The sequence below is a fragment of the Dipteris shenzhenensis genome, chromosome 8 (genome assembly GCF_047967505.1).
Source record: "Dipteris shenzhenensis isolate YYH24624 ecotype China chromosome 8, Dip_SZ_1.0, whole genome shotgun sequence".
NCBI classification, from domain to species: Eukaryota; Viridiplantae; Streptophyta; class Polypodiopsida; order Gleicheniales; family Dipteridaceae; genus Dipteris; species Dipteris shenzhenensis.
This window is the reverse complement of record NC_141603.1, coordinates 31,922,627-31,940,033: the sequence shown is the minus strand read 5'-3', so window position 1 is coordinate 31,940,033 and position 17,407 is coordinate 31,922,627. Positions and strand designations below refer to the sequence as shown.

At 45.8% G+C, this 17,407-nt stretch overlaps 1 protein-coding gene across 1 annotated transcript in view; it reads left to right on the top strand.

Moving 5' to 3' along the window:
- The window catches only part of LOC147899385 (uncharacterized), a 503,340-nt gene that overhangs the window by 184,788 nt on the left and 301,145 nt on the right, over positions 1-17,407 (top strand). The window contains exons 13-14 of the mRNA XM_087377716.1: positions 8,323-8,913; positions 9,115-9,273. Coding sequence (XP_087233842.1) covers positions 8,323-8,913; positions 9,115-9,273 — 750 coding nt within the window. The remainder of the gene's footprint in view (positions 1-8,322; positions 8,914-9,114; positions 9,274-17,407) is intronic.

Here is a 17,407-nt window from a genome sequence, read left to right as displayed (position 1 = left end):
CTTTGCCAGAGATTGCCCAAAGAAGAAAAAGAGCACCAGAAAGCAACCAGCTCGTACTAGCTCACGACAGAGAGCAAGAGCAGGACCTACTGCTCCACAGGCACTGCCTGAGACACAGGCTCCCCCCCCTCCTAGGGCTTCTCGAGTCCCTCCTGCACCCCGCACCACCTCTGGCCCACAGTGGGTTCCGGTCGCGGTTACGGTCGCGGTTAGGCCCTCTCCTTCAGATCACACCTCCACCACTTTGGAGGCTACCCCCTTGGAGCCTCGTGAGGAGACTAGTGTTCAGGAGCCTTGTTCCACTCCACCCCAGGATCAGGCTGTACCTTCCTCAGCAGCCCAGGTTGTTGGCACCTCGTCCGCAGCACTTCTTGATCAGGACCCAGTATAGGTGCCTCCTTCTGTGGATAGAGGGAAGGGGGTCTTACATTCTCTCCGTGCTTCGGTAAGGATCCTTCATACCCCCTCCCCAGGCTGGCTCAATGGAACTCATTTTCCGCTCAGCAGGACCTCTCTGACCTCCCAGATGATGCTTTTGTACCTTCCACTTTCGGAGAGCTAGTTATCGGCATCCCTTTTGAGATCTCTCTCTCTCCCTCTCTCAGTTGTGGACTTTCCTCCCCTTGGACCTCGTGTGTATGGCAGGAGGTCAGCTCCGGAGGAGGGTTCTTTTTCTGCCACCAGGTTGGGTAAGGTATTCCAACCCGCTTCCTCCCGCCGATGAGGATAGCCAGTTGGAATATACAGGGATTGGCGGCATCCCTCATCGCCGTCGCAGACAGCTGATCAGGAATCAGCTCCATCCAGGTGTTTCAGGTGGTTCCCTAGGCATTCTTTTTCTTCAGGAACACAAACTAGATGTCAGAGATTGCTCCAAGTCAGGTAAGCTGCTTTCAGGCCGAACTTTTTGGCTTCCTGCCTTGGGAACCAGAGGAGGTACTTGCATTTCAGTTTCAGATTCTATTCTCCCTTTGATCATTGGACACGGTACCATACCCCTCTCCAGGGCCCAGTGGGTTTTACTTGTGATTGATGGACGTAAGGTTGGTTTTCTCAAACCTCTATGCTCTGAACAACAGAGGGGGCCGTGTTCTGTTTTGGAAAGAGTTGCTCTCGTGGGCTGACATTGCAGATTCATGGATTATTGGTGGTGACTTCAACATATTTGAGGCACCTTCTGATAAGCAAGGGGGTAGAGAAGGTGGTATTCATTCCCTCGAGAGAGCAGCTTGGGATGCCTTCTTATTCAGGTTCAGTGGCAGAGATGTTTGGTCAGATGATGCATTTCATATTCAATCTCAGTCACTTTTGTTTTCATGGTTGAACCATAGGGTGCAGATGCCTATCCATGCTCGGATTGACAGATTCTATGTGGATGACTGGGCTTTTGATAGAGGGGGGACAGTCTGCATTGCACCTGGTGTTTCCACTTTCGACCATTTTCTGGTAGTTTTCTCCATCTCAGAGCCCCATCTAAGAGGACGGTCTCACAGTATCAAGATCCCCGATGCCTTATACACGGATGAGACTGTCACAGAGGCATTCTTGGAGATCTGGGTTTCTCACATGCAGGGGGGGTGGCCGGTCCTTCACATGTGGCCACAACACTTGCCAGCATCAGCGACTTTTATCACTCCGTTGCTAGTGCTCGGCAAGGTGAGGTACTCAGGCAGGAGATTGGTATCCGCCGACAGTTGGCAGCCTTGCAGAGGGAGGAGCAGAGACGACCATCAGATGCTTGGGTACAGGAGCGACTTGTTGCAGCAAGGGCTCACTTGCAGACATTGCTTGATCCGAGAGCAGAGTATGCCTTCCATGCACGGGAGTCCTTTTGGATATAGATGGGAGGGAGAGTCAATAAACACTTTTTCTCTACACTTGGTCCCAGACATAGTAGAGAGAGTGTCAGGCAGCTTATTGACTCTGACGGCATTTTGCAATCTCATCCGGATACCGTCATGCACTTAGCGACAGCTTTCTATTACTCCCTTCTTCCTGCAGATTCTGACACACATGCCAAAGATGTGGCTAGAGATGAAATTTGGCAGAGTTTACCTGTGTTGGTCCCACCAGAGATGATATGCTCACTTGATGCACGCTTTACCAACACAGAGTTCAAGACTGCTCTCTCCGCCCTTCATAAGGGCAAATGCCCTGGTTCCGATGGTCTTACTCCTTTTTTTACAACATTTTGGGATATGATAGGTGATCATATTACTTCAGCCCTGCAGGCATTTGGGACTCGGGTGAGATGGCTGACTGACTGACCGAGGGACTCATTCACCTTATCCTGAAAGGTGGCAATATGAATTTTGTATCCCATTGGAGACCCATTACTCTTTTGGGCACTCTATACAAAATCCTTGCCAAGGCGATCAGCATCCCGATTGCAGTCCCTTCTTCTAGACCTCATCCATGATACTCAGACAGGCTTTGTGCATGGCAGGAGCATATTTGATAATATCTTTTCTTTTTAGGAAGCCACAGAGTGGGCTATGCAGAAGAGCAGGCAGAGGCTGGCAGTTCTACTTCTATACTTTGAGAAAGCCTATGACAGAGTAGATTGGGGTTTTCTTGAGGGCACTCTTCTACGATTTGGATTTTCAGATCCATGGATTAGAGGGGTGGCCTCCCTTTACAGATCAGCCCACAGCCAGGTTTTGATTGGAGGGGTAAGGGGTGACAGGTTTCAGATTTCCAGATCAGTTCGTCAGGGATGCCCTTTAGCCCCCTTCCTCTTTCTTTTTGTGGCAGAAGCTATGAGTATCTTCCTTAGATCTCAGGCTGAGCTTTATGGGTTGAGATTGCCCTTGAGACAGGAGCAGGAGCTTCTTGACTGTGAGTTGGCTGATGACACTGCGTATTTTATTGACGCCTCTTCGTAGTCACTTGATTCTTTCCGGACAGCCTTGGATATTTTTTGCTTAGCTGCAGGGGCACTTATTAACTGGCATAAATCCTTTGGCTTTTGGATCAGTGATGAGGACACTCCAGGCTGGGGAGTTGACATTGGCTTTTCTTGGATTCAGAGGGGTGTTCCTGTTAGATATTTGGGATGCCAGGTAGGATTGGGCATCTCTCCAGCACAGCAGTTTGCCCTAGTACTAGAAAGTATAAGGAAAAAGCTCCTTTTTTGGAGCTCAGCCAAACTCAACCTTGCCTCTAGGGTTGTGGTAGTGAACCAGGTTCTCTTGGCCACCGCTTGGTTTGTGTGTTCTTACTGGTGCGGTCTAGGGATTGCATCACTCAGCTCATTGGACCAGTCAAGAATTTTTTGTGGAGTGGACTTGATGGCACGGCAGATGTTGCAGCGAGGGTGGCCTGGGAGACCATTATTCTCCCTACATGGGAAGGGGGCCTTAATATCATTCACCCGGACTTGCAGTGCAGGGCATTGCTTTGTAAGGTGGTGGTGAGGGGACTCATACCTTGGTAGGAACCTTGGAAGGATTTCTTTTTTGGACGCTTTTAGGCTTGCACACCAACCTTGGGAGATGATTGGGTGGACAGCCCTTGCTGGATTTTTACTTCCACCTCTCTCAGGTCTCCTGCCTCTCCTCTCATGACTGCCATCCTTAAAGCTTGGGGGAGCTTCAGGAACACTCTTCGAAGGGTTCCGCCCTCTACCCTTGAAGAGATTGATAGGCAGCTGATCATTTGGAACGATAGTATACTTGATGAGCATGGCAAACCACTGGGCACTTCCCGTTATATGCAGTGGTCTAGATGGGAGAGAGGCCCCGCCTACACAATAGGCACTTGGAAGGCTTTTATCAGGCTACCTAAGGATCAGAGGCTACAGTCCGTGAGTCATCTCAGAGGGGTAGCATGCAGGATTCAACAGATAGATGCGAATGGACAGTTGAGATGCCTATTACTTCCACCATTTGGATGGGAGCTTTTTTTAGGACAGCAGTTCCTCTACAGGTGATCGCTCTTCGAGGTCTCAAGGAAGATGCTCTGGTCTTTTACGTTGGGGATGGAGGTATACTCTCTAGATCCACGGATGATATTCTTCTAGAGGTTGCCTTTCAGCGTGTCACGATTGCTGGTTTTGTGGACCATGGAACGGGCTTGCAGTGGTACTTAGACCCCAACCCTTTGCTCTTGGCCCTGGGATCCTGGAGGTTGTGGTTATATGGAGGTGCACGTATCAGGTGCTTGCAGTGGGACCCAGGAGAGTGGGAGTGGATAGATCATGGGCACCGAGAGAGGGGGATTCCCTTCTTTCGCTTCACGGTTGGTAATGCCAGGAGATTTCAGCTGAGCAGTAGAGGTTGGATTCCCTCCAGAGCCCCCCATTGGGATAGCTTCTTCATCACCACAGATTTGCATAGGAATTTCTGGAGGAGGCTCTGGAAATCCCTCAAAAATAGAAAGATCACTCTTTTCTTTTGGCTTTCTATTCATGGAGGGATTGCAGTGAACCTGTGGAGATCACGATTTGGGGCTGATTCCACTTGCCCTTGCTGTCATTCTGTAGAGGAGCCAGTGCGACATTGCCTTTGGGACTGTAGTCAAGCAAGGACTGTTTTGAAAGGAGTTGCTCGGATACTCAGCATCTTTCATACTTCCCCTTTCTTCATGACTTGGGGCTTGGTCACATGGTTATACCTTATTGGGCCCCAAGTGTTTTATGAGGGTGAGCCTTCTTCTTGGGTACTCTTGATCCGCAGCAGATGCACATATTAATTGGAATAAATCCAATGGTTTTTGGATTAGTGACCTAGACACTTTAGGTTGGGGGGTTGATTCGGAGGCATGTTTCTGTTAGATATTTGGACTGCCAGGTCAATATGGACTTCTCTCCTTTGTAGCAATTTACCCTAGTGTTGAATGAGCACAGTCTAACTTGACCTTGCTTATAGGGTGGTGGTGGTCCACCAAGTACTATTGGGCATGGCATAGTTTGTTGCTCTTTTTGGTGCCATTCTAGAGACTGCATGACTCAACTCAAAGAATTTCCTCTAGAGTAGTCTAGATGGCTTAGCAAACACTAGAGCGTGAGAGACTTTGATTCTACTCACGTGGGAAGGAGGCCTCAATATAATAGATCCAAACTTGTAGAATAGAGCTTTATTATGCAAGATGTGGTCAAAGGACTCTTGCTGGGACAAAAACCTTGGAGGGATTTCTTCATTAGATGCATACAGTCCTACTCTCCTTCCATAAGTGGAGATAGGATGGATAGCATGAGTGGATATTTACCTCATCCCATCTCACAAGTGGAGATTGGATGGATAGCACCAGGTGGATATTTACCTCAACCCATCTCAAGGCTCCCTCCTCCCCTCTTATGCGGCTAATGTGAAAGCTTGGGCCAGCTTCAAGATTACTCTTTAGAGAGTTTCCCCTTCCTCTCGAGAAGAGACTGATAGATAGCCTATCATGTGGAATGGAAGTTAACTTTATGATCATGGTAGACCACTTGGTGCTTCTCACTATACGCAGTTGGTCTAAATGGGAGAGAGGTCTTGCTTCCTCTTTGGGTTCTTGGAAGTTCTTCAAAAGCCTTCTAAGATGGTTTCAAACTCCAATTAGTAAGTCACCTAAGAGGGAGTCCAAGGAGCATTCAACAGATTGATGCAACCATACCCTTCAATTCTTTCAGGTGACAAGCCTCTTTCTCGATTTACTTTGGCTAGGGGCCCTTAAGAGATCAAGGATCTCACTTCAAGTCATAGGATTTCGCAGATCAAATGGGGGTGCCTTGGTCTTGATTGTCCATTTTAGGGGCATGTTTCCAGGTCTATGGAAGATATACTTATACATTTTCCATTTCATCCTATCAGTGTTGTAGATCATGTGGAGCAGTGTTTCTTGGCCTTAGAATGGTATCTAGGCACTATCCCGGATTAGATTCCCTTGGGTTCATGGAGGATTTGTATCTATGGAGTGTCTCCATAAACTATTTGTAGTGGGATCCCGGGGAATGGGAATGGATTGATGCACGGCACCGAGAGAAGAGGCTCCCCTTCTTTCATAGATGCTTAGTATGTGAGGAAGTTTCAGCTTAGCCTAGTAGGCTGGAGGTCCACTAGAGCTCCTCATTGGGAGGATTTTTAGATTTCTGCTGATTTGTAGAAATCCTTTTGGAAGAGACTCTAGAAATCCCTCAGGAATAGAAAAATCACACTTTTTTTTGGGCTTACTATTCATGAAGGGATTGCAATGAACCAGTGAAGATCCGTGTTCTAGGCACGTTCCACATGTATTCATTGCCTTTCTATTGAGAGTCTATTCAACATATATTCATTGCCTTTTTGTTGAGGAGTCTATTCAACATTGCTTATGGAACTACAAACTAGCGAGGATCGTTTGGAATGGGATTGCTAGATTATTGAGCACCTTTATGCGCTCTCCTTTCTTCAAGACCTGGGGCTCAGTAGCTCAGCTCTCTCTTTTGGGGCCTTAGGTGTTTTACGCGAGACGTGACTCTTCCTCGAATCTTTCGGCTCGATGACATTTGGTTTAGTCATGTTCTCTAGATGACGTTTCTGACTCTACACATGTCTTTGTGGATGCTCAATGGGAGATTTTAACTAGCATATTAGTGTCGCATATTTGGAGATCTAGATGCACAGAGGCTTTGGATGGTTCCTAGTCCTTTGATAGATATAGCATATTAGTGTCGCATATTTGGCCAGTACTTTGATAGATATAGTAGATACCTTGGTGGCCATTTGGGGGAGCATGTAGGGCTTTTTGACAAGCAGCCAACACTAGGAGCACTGTTTTCTTCATGGAGTGGAACGGCTCCCCGTTCTTCTTAGAGTCCCCATAAAGGGCTTAGATGGAACTATCAGCCTCAACCTTGGGTTTTCTCTAGCTCTCTTACATAAGTTAATTTTGGCCTATTAGGGTACTTGTTTTCTCATGCCTCGCATAATGTATATTTCCCTTGAGCTTTGGTCTTCTTGAGCTTTGGTCTTGAAGTTTCTTTCATACTTAATAGAAGCCTTTTCTTTGAAAAAAGAACAAAGACATTCGTCAAATGAGGGATTGCGGGTTTTTTCTTGATTGGCTTTGGATGGTTCCTAATCCACCTCACACACTTTTTTTTTTTGTGAAACCAAGATACTTATATTATGAAACATTCATTTACATCTGGGCAGTGCTCAAAAGAGAGCCAAAGCCCTATCCATCAGAAGCAGTAAAAGAAAAGCTGAATACAAGAAACATCCAAATCTTCCTCATGTAAGGCATCATATAAAGACTGCCGCAATGAGGCTCGAAAGAACTCATATGGATGCTGAAGGGGAGAATTCAGATATGCTTGATTGCGCTGCAGCCAGAGGGTCCATAAGGCCCAGTATCTGATCCAGTGGAAGAAAAGAGAATACTGTGACAAAGAAGCTGATAGTTTGCCATACATCCAGAAAAACCTGTAGAACCTGTGTGCTGGAAATCTGAGAGAGAAGAAATAGGGGATTTTGTCTAGAAGTTCTCTGGAATATGAACAAAACCACAGTAAATGCGGAATACTCTCAGATGTAAGGTGACATCTTGGACAAAGAGGTGAAGCTATCCGTCTTTGAGCCAATTTCACCCCTACTGGAAGAATACCAACAATACATCTCCATAAAAAGAGTCGTTGCTTCAATGGCATTTTCAACTTTCATATCAATTGCAATTTTCCTTTCCACCAGGCTAATGACTTGTTCAAATGCCATAGAGAATTAGCATGATGGGCAATCCAGGGAGGAGGTAATATCAATCGATAAGCCTGTATAGAAGTCAATAAATGCAAAGGCCTAGAGGATATGCTTGTATTTGAAGACTGAAGGTGCCAATCTTGAAGCCTGTCTCTGACATTCAATGTCGGAATCGGAAGCAGAGGGAGTAAGAGATCAGCAATAGCTTTCCAAATAGGTCTATGATGCATCCCCAGATTCTATTGTCGACATGCTACTGGAAAAGTGAGAATATTTCCTTGCATACATTGGCCAGTAGTTTGATAGATATAGTAGATACCTTGGTGGCCATTTGGGGGAGCATGCAGGGGTTTTGACAGGCAGCCAACACTAGGAGCACTGTTTTCTTCATGGAGTGGAACGGCTCCCCGTTCTTCTTAGAGTCCCCACAGAGGGCTTAGGTGGAACTATCAGCCTCAACCTTGGGTTTTCTCTAGCTCTCTTACATAAGTTAATTTTGGCCTATTAGGGTACTTGTTTTCTCATGCCTCGCATAATGTATATCTCCCATCCATTTTCATTTGAGAAAAACGTTTTCTTTTATTAAACAAACAATAGTAATACATGGTTTAAATTCTTTTATTTAGGGACAATCATTATTGACATATTTACATGTAATCCTTTGTAGGTGGAAGAAGGAATGCTTCAATCTTTACAGGATCAATGTTCAAAATCTGTGCTTGCCTATGCAGAAGTACCTCGTGAAACCTGGGTCCTTCAGTGGCCGGGACAAATTGTTTTAGTAGTAAGTGCCATATATTGGACTAAAATGCTCACAGATAGCATTCTTGTAGGGGGGTATTCCTTACGTGATTTTGAGAAGAAATGCACAGAGCAGCTTGGTAACGTTGTCTCATTAGTAAGAGGGAACCTCACCAAGCTCAATCGTGCTACATTAAGTGCACTAGTGGTGATGGAAGTTCATGCTCGAGATGTGGTTGCACTGCTAGGGAAGGAGGGTGTTGAAAACGAGACAGATTTTTTATGGCAAAGTCAGCTACGGATGTACTGGGAAAAAGAAACATGTCTTGTCCGTATGATGAACTGCTGTCGTGAATATGGGTATGAGTATCTGGGAAATTCAAGTCGACTAGTTATCACTCCATTGACAGATAGATGCTATCGAACATTGATGGGTGCAATACATTTGAACCTCGGAGGTGCTCCAGAAGGACCTGCAGGCACAGGAAAGACAGAAACTACAAAGGATCTTGCGAAGGTGCAGTTTAAATATTTCATGTTTTTAGCACATGAAAATCTTTTCAGAGTAAACCAATTAGCATGAATAGTATATGTATAAGTTATGTTAGTGATGAGATCTAGTTGGCTGTCTATAGAATTTTGAATGTAGTACCTGTTTTCAGGAAAGAAATAAAATTATAGACATGCCTTGTCTCCACTACTGTTTTCTTTTGGACAGGCACTGGCACGACAGTGTGTTGTCTTCAACTGCAGTGACAGTTTGGACTATCTTGCCATGGCGAAGTTCTTTAAAGGTCTTGCAGCTTCTGGTGCTTGGGCCTGCTTTGATGAATTCAATCGTATTGACTTGGAGGTTTTGTCTGTCATTGCACAGCAGGTAGCTTTACTAAGCTAGCCATTGTTAAGTTGACGTTTTTCCCTAATAGTTTAAAAGATATGTATATTTGTCCGCTTATATTCATGGTTCGTGGATAGATAGATATTTGTTTTATTGAAACATAAGTTTTTGTTGTGGTTAGGTTCAAAGTAGCATACTAATTGAAGAATGCTTCATCAGTTAATAAAATAACATTAATTAAGGAGGCCTTAACATTGATAAAGCGTAGTCAAAGTATGAATGCCTAGCCCCATCCCTTAGGCACCCTCTAATTGGGCGTGGCCAAGACCCTCATTTAGGATTTTTACGGAAGGTTCGTGGCCAAGTCGGACTGAAATGGGTGTCGAAAAAGCGGTTTGAAGTACTGGGGTAGCCCCCCGTTGTCTGCTCTCTTTGCTCCTCCTGCTCCTTCCCTTCACCCTTTCACCTCCTTCTCCTAACCCTTTTGTGGCAGTTAACAGGTCCACCTTGTCTCAGCTCCATTTCACGACTGTAGATGCAGCATTATTGCTGCATTTCATTTTCGATGCCCAGGGGCAGATTGCACAACTCCTTGCTGTTCTATTTCGTCTCATTTGTTGCTCTTCTCCAGGTCCAGGAAATTGCATTTTGTTTCTGAAGCCCAGGGCCAGATTGCGCAACTCCCCGCTGCTTCATTTCGCCTCAAACAGGCTGCTTACCAGGGCCAGCAAATCGTGCAAAACAGGCTTCCCTTCAAGCTGTTCTAATCAGCCTCTTTCCATCTGCTACAAGTTAGTGTTCCTTCAACAGCTTCTTTTTTGAGTGTTGTACCAGTCTCAACTTGCAGCAAAATTGAGCACCTTACAGCTTCCTTTTGCCTCCTGCTGCTCCTAACTCTTATCAGCAGCAAGGTAAGCCCCTCTCCCCTACCTTCTCCTTTTCTCAGCCTATCCTCTCCTTCTCCTAGCCTCTCTCTCTCTCTCTCTCCCCTAGCCTTCTAGCCTCTCTCCTAGCCTCTTCTTAGGTTCTCTCCTCTCATACCCTTCCCATTCCTTTCTCTAAGGCTACCCTTCCCCCTCAAGCCTTTCGGAACAACAAACGGATTTTATTAGTTTGAATCGGCCTTCCACCCGTGATTAATGAATGGCGACCCATCCAGTCAATCCTTGTCCACTTCCACCAGCTGCGAGAACATGTAGCTTTTCAAAAGACGAGCTACTAGTGTTGCAAAAGGCTGTGGAGCTTGAAAGCTCTACCTCACTCTTTGCATCCATGGTGCCACCCTTCCAGATCACAGGGATGCTTGCAGTCCTATCCGAGGACGTCACCCCGCACCTCAATGGTGTTTGTTTATTGGGATGAGGTTTCTTTTAGGTGGCATTTGACATGCCTAGAGCCACCAGAGCTGTGCTCAATGCCATCCCCTTAGGGCTCGGTTCTAGTAAGCTCTTCTTCAAGCCCTTCTTTCTTGGATTCAACCAAGTAGTGGAGTATAAGCAGATGACATCTCTTTTTATCAGATTTCCAAGTCTACCCAAGGTATACCATCGACTCTTTCCAGGATTGCATCTATTTTTGGAGTGATCATTGAGATCCCCTCCCTTTCTGGCCTTCCCTCTTCATTGGCAGAGGCAATCAGGTAGTACGGGGTGCCTAGAGTTAGGGTCATTGTCTCTGAGCCTAACATTACCGATGACCACATCATGCTTCAGCGCCCATACGGCTCTCTTTTTTGATAGAGAGTCGAGATAGCAAGCAGGCAGGACGAGTGTCGAATTTGTAGGGTCTTTGGAGACTTTGCTAGAGATTGTCCAAAGAAGAAGAAAAGACATTAGAAAGCTTCCGTGCGGCTCCTTCTAGTACTCATCAGAATTCATCTTCGGCAGCACCTCATCGTTCGTCACCAGTTGCACATCATGTACCTGCTGATGGCCTACGTTGGGTACCGATTAGTGAGAGTGGCTTCTCCGCCATGCATAGATTAGGAGAGGCATTCCACCCCCCCTAGTGAGCCTTCTGGCATTTTTGAGGCACGGATTCTTCTCAGGTCAGGGCCACCATTGTACCGAATTCAGTCTTGGTTAGGACCAGTCATGATTCCCCTACAGATGTTCTTCGAGGTCCTTCCCATGAGCAGCTCCCTTCTTCTCTGCAGCTCTAGATCCTTCTCAGGTCACGGCTAGCATTGTGCCAATTCCAGTCTTGGTCAGGACCAATGATGCTTCTCCTACCAGATGTCTCTCGAGGTCATGATTCCTCATTGGTGCAGGCCCCCTCTTCCTCTGTTGTGCAGTTTCACTTTATCAATCAAGGGTAGAGGGTGCCTTTTACCTCATCTCCTCCATCAAGTGCAGGGATTTTACGCACTCCAACACCAAGCGTATTTCACAGGAACTCATTTTCTGCCTTGGTTGACTATGCTGAGGAGGATTTTGTTCCTTCTACCATTGAGGATGCAATTATGGGCTTTCTTGTCAATAGGGTGTCTCTTGGGGCTCTTACCCGTGAGGCCTACCCCACCCTCACTCATGCATCTACCAGGAGGTCCATTACCCCAGAGTGGTTTGTTTCCACTACCAGGTTGGGTAAGGTGCTCCATCCCACTTTCTCCTGCTAATGAGGATAGTTAGTTTGAACCATCAAGGCCTAGGTGGTGTGTTGCACTGTCGTCGTAGGCAGCTGATTCACAAATAGCTTCATCTAGGTGTCGTTGGGGGCACTATTAATATTATTTTTCTTCAGAAACATAAATTGGATGCCAGAGATTGCTCAAAGTATAGCAAATTACTTTTGTGTTATACTTTCTAGTCTCCTACTTTGGGCACTAGGGGAGGAACTTGTATTTCAGTTTCTGACTCCTTTCTCCCTCTTGTGATTGGACACGGAGTCATTATACCCTCTAGAGCACAGTGGATTATCTTATTGATTGGATGACATATGGTTGGTCTCTCTATGCTCCCAATAATAGAGGCAATCATGTCCTTTCTTGGCCCCACCACAGCCTCATGGATTATTGGAGGTGACTTTAGCATGGTGGAGTTGCCTTCAGATAGAAAGGGGGGGGGGGGAGATGGTGGCATTCACTCTCTGGGGGGAGTAGCTTGGGATGCATTTCTTTTTCAATATAGTGGCAGAGCTTGGACTGATGATGCCTTTCATACTTTGCCACATTCTCTCCTTTTATTTTGGTCGAACAAAAGATTGCAAATGCCCATCCATGCACGGATAGAAAAATTTTATGTTGATGATCGGACTCTTCACATAGGAGATTCAGTCTGCATTCCACCACCAGGGATTACCACTTCAGATCATTTTCGTGTGGTTCTTATGATTGCTGGGCCTCATGAGAGGCATCGCTCTGCTGGAATCAAAATTCTAGATACACTGTATGCAGAGAAGAGGCTCGGGGAGGATGTTTTGCAGGTATGGGTTTCTCATTTATAGGGTGAAGTGTCATCTCCTTCACATGTGGCAGAGCGGTATTGTTTGGTGCTAGTGATTTTTATCATACTATTGCTATTACAAGGAGACATGCAATTTTCAGAAGGAGAGGAGCCTCTGGCAACAGTTGGTAGCCCTTCAAGGGGAAGAGAAATAAAGGCCCATAGATGCTTGGATTCAAGATTGCCTTGTTGCTGCAGCAAGGGCTCATACATAGATCTTGCTAAATCAGAGAGTGGAATTTTCCTTTCATGCACGGGAATCCTTCCAAATTCAGATGGGAGGAAGAGTTAATTATTACTTTTTCTCTACTTTTGGTAGAGAGAGTGTGTCTCAGCTTATTAACTCTGATGGGGTTTGGCAAATAGATCTTGATGCCGTCATGCAGATTGCTACAAACTTTTATGCCTCCTTGTTGCTATCAACAGATTCTGTTTCTCCTGCTAGAGATTAAGCCAAACATTTGATTTGGCAGTGTATTCTAGTATTGGTGAGACCACATATGACATTTTTACTTGATGCCCCTTTCACCAATACAGAATTCAGGACTGCTTTTCATGCCCTCCATAAGGGTAGATGCTCGGGCTCAGATGGATTGACGCCTTCCTTCTATATTGCTTTCTAGGACATGATTGGGGACCATGTTACCCCAGCCTTGCAGGGCTTTTGGGACTCTAGTGCATTGCCTGATTCACTTATTGAGGGTCTCATTTATCTTATCTCGAAGGTTGCAGAAATTTTATCACCCAATGGAGACACATCACTTTGCTAGGAACTATAAGATTTTGTCCAAGGCAATAAGTCTTTAATTGCAGCCCATTCTTCTGGATCTTATTCATGATATGTAGACAGCCTTTGTGCATGGCAAACACAATTTCAATAATATTTTTCTTTCTAGGAAGCTTCGAATTGGGCTATGAAAAATGGCCACCAATGCCTTGCCATTATTTTGAAAAGGCATATGACAGAGTAGATTGGAGTTTTTTTTGGAAGGTACCCTTGCATGCTTTGGATTCTCGGATGGATGGATTAGAGGGGTCTCCTTAACCAATTAACGCATAGCCAAGTGCTCATCAGAGGAGAAGGGGGTGGGAGATTTCAAATTTTGAGATCAGTCCGTCAGGGATGCCCTCTTGTCCCCTTTTCGTATTATTTAGGGCTGAAGCAATGAATAGATTTTTTGACATAACAGGCGGACATTTTTTGGGCTGAGATTTCTAGTCAGACAAGATGAGGAGCTCTTTGGATAGTGAGTTGGCTGACATACTGCTGTTTTTTTGGATGCCAATGCACAAAATCTTGGATTTGTTTTGCGCTGCAGCAAGTGCACACATTAATTGAAACACATCCAATGGCTTTTGGATAAGTGATGAGGATACTCCAGCCTAGGGGGCTGTCATTGGTTTTACTTGGATCCAGAGGGGTGTCCCTATCAGGTATCTCGGCTGCCAGGTCGGAGTGGGCATAACTCCATGGTAGTATTTGCGTCTGTGTTTGCAAAACTTGATCTCGCTTGCAGGGTTGTGGTGGTCAACCAGGTATTTGTCACCACAACTTGGTTTATTTATTCTTGTTTATGCCATTGTAGGGACTACATCACTCAGCTTAGAAGACGGATACGGTCTTCCTTCTTTATTTTCCTCTCTTTCCCACCCTTCCCTTTCTTCTGGGTAGCAAATATGCAAGTTTGTCTCTTATGGGGTTCGAGTATTGGCAGTGATCTCCTTGGTCTAGCAAGAGGAGCTCAAATGGCAGCAACCTTGACTCCCTCAATTGTTAAGGTTCGAATCTCCCCAGAAGACAAACAACAGGTGTAGAAAGCAATCAAAACTTTACAGGACAGAGTAGTCATGGGCAAGATAGTGGGGCTTGTATGTCCAAATTGCAAAGATGTCAAGGTATTCAACCAACGCTGGCTAGAAGAAAGTTTGTGCTCAACCATTACATCTATCCATCCTTAATATATTTTATCTCCTATTGGTTCCCGTCAAAGAAAGGCTTTGTCCAGATAAATATCCTCTTCAGGACTTTCCTCTGGGGTGGAGAATTGGGACAAAAAAAAGGCCAAATTCAGGTGGCAGGTATGTACTCTTCCCAAGTTTGTGTGGGGGCCTACGCATAGTAGATATTGAAAAATCGTTAGCTAGGTTTATGGTTTAGTGGATCCTAAAAGCTTATCAGACTCAGACTCCAGGCTCTCAACCTGGGCTATCCTCATTCGCAGAAATATCTCCCGAGTGAAGATTGCTAGATGCAAACACTGGAAACATCTCCCTCTAGGGGCGGCTTTGTTCGGAAAGGAACCATGATTAGCAAAAGGTTATGAATTGTGGAAAGCGTGGGAATCTTTGAAGCCATTTCTTGTCTAGAAAGGGTTCTCTAGAAAGACATGCAGGTTCTGTAGCCAGGAATCCATCAGATTCTTGATAGTATGGAGTGATAGTCAGTTGAGGGACATCTCCCTAAAAGGAGCCATTAGACTCAACAAAAAGGGAATTAGGGTCTGGGGTCACATTTGGAATAGAGAGCAGAGTAGATCTATTGAAGACGATGTCCTCCAAGAAAACTTCAAGCTAAACAGATTTGACCTCCTGCTAATCGGGTGTGATTTTTTTGTGAGCTTTTTGTCACGAGTTTTTTTTCAATTTTCATGAATATTGCGAGCTTTTCATTCACCTGAGAGAGAGAGAGAGAGAGAGAGAGGGGGGGGGGGAGGGGGACATGGAGTGGGGTGGGTTGAACGTTTGGGTTGTGGTTGCGGTTAAGAGGAGAGAAGGGGGTGAGGGGAGATAAAGGAAAGGGGGAGGGACGGGCGCATGGGTAAGGTGGCATGGAGAAGGGAGGGGAGGGGAGTTGAAACATATATTCATTATCATAGTGGAGAATGTAGAGGGGGAACTTATAAGGTATGCAAAGAGGAGTGCAAGGAGGAGAGAGAGGATGAGGAATGTGAAAGTTATGTTCATCTACTAAATGCAAAGGGGAAGGGAGAGCATGTGGGAAATTTGTTCATTTTCAAAGTGTATAATTTGAAAGGTTTGACCTCATATTTGGATTCCTCGTCCAATTCCGGTCTTTTTTTTTTTTTTTCAAAAAAGAGACTTCTATTAAGTAAGAAAGAAACCCGTTAGAGCAAGCTCTGTGTGGAAATACACCATGCTAAGCATGTAATAAAAAACACCTCAGAGAAATGAGGTAGAAAGAAACCAAGGCTGAGGCTGAAAATGCCATCTCAACCCTGTAGAAGTCTCAGCAAAGAAGGGAGAGTCTCTCCAATCTCTGAGAAAAGTAACTCTCCTGGAGGAGGCTGCTCGAGATGATCCCTGCATGGTCGCCCAAATGGCCATCAGAGTGTGTATCGTATCTGTCCAAGTACTGGCCAAGATCTGAGAAGGGTGAACCTGAGAACCCTCCAAAGCCTCAGTGCATCTGGCTCTCCAAATGTGCCATGCTGCAATGCTAGCTAGGATCTCCCATGGAGAGTCGACCGAGGAGTGAGTAGACCTGAAAAGAGTGGCCGGAACATCCTCTAGAGAACACGACTCCACAAGGTGTCGTCGGATATGAAGAGCCCAAGAGGAATCAAGTCTCTCATAAAATACCTGGGGCCCTGAAATAGTAAGCCAAGCCATTGATCCCCAGGTCATATAGAAAGGTAGGCGAACAAAAGTGCTGAAAAGTCTTGCAATCCCCTTTCATATGATTCTCACCTGTCTGCAATCCCAAAGGCAGTGCTATATTGTCTCCAAAGCAGAAAGGCAGTGAGGGCAAGAAGGGTCAGCTCCAAACCTAGATCTCCAATGGTGTACTGCTATCCCACCATGAATAGAAAGCCAAAAGAAGAGAGTGATTTTTCTATTCCAGGGGGATTTCCAGAGTCTCTGCCAAAAAAATTTCTGCAAGTCAGCAGGAATCTGAAAGTTCTCCCAATGATGAGCTCTGGTGGGCCTCCAACCCCTACAGCTGAGCTGGAATTTCCTGGCATTACTAACCGTGTAATGAAAGAAGGGCATGCCCTTCTCTCGGTGCCCTTCATCTATCCATTCCCATTCCCCAGGGTCCCATTGCAAAAACTTGATTGGGACACCTCCATAGAGCCACAGCCTCCATGACCAAGGGCGAGGAGAAGCAGGTCATGATCCAAGTACTACTGTGAAAGAGAGCCATGGTCCATGAAGCCCACTATCCTGACTGGCTGAAATGGTACCTCCAACAAGATATCGTCTGTGGATCTGGACAGCCTGCCCCCCAAAGAAACGTAAAAAAATAAGGCATCCTCACGTGTGTCAAGAAAAGCAATCACCTGTAAAGGAACTCCCAATCTGGAAAATGCCCCCATCCAGGTGGAGCAAGTAATAGGCATGTCATCTGTGTCCACCCAATCCAAGGGCAATATCTGTTGGACTCTCTCTGCACTCCCTCCAAGATTAAGAACCATCTGGGCCTGTTGGTCCGCAGGAAGCTTCGTGAAGGCTTTCCATGCTCCCACTGTAGATGCAAGGCCCCTCTCCCATCTTGGCCACTGCATGTAAGGAGAAGCTCCAAGTGGTCTGCCAAGCTCATCCAAAATCCTATCATTCCACATGATAGGCTGCCTTTCAATCTCTTCACGGGTGGATGGGGGAATCCTGCGAAGAGTACTCCTGAAGCTGGCCCATGCTTTCAGGATAGCAACCATAAGAGGGGAAGAAGGAGACTTGAGGTGGGCTGTGGTGAAAACCCATCTAGTACT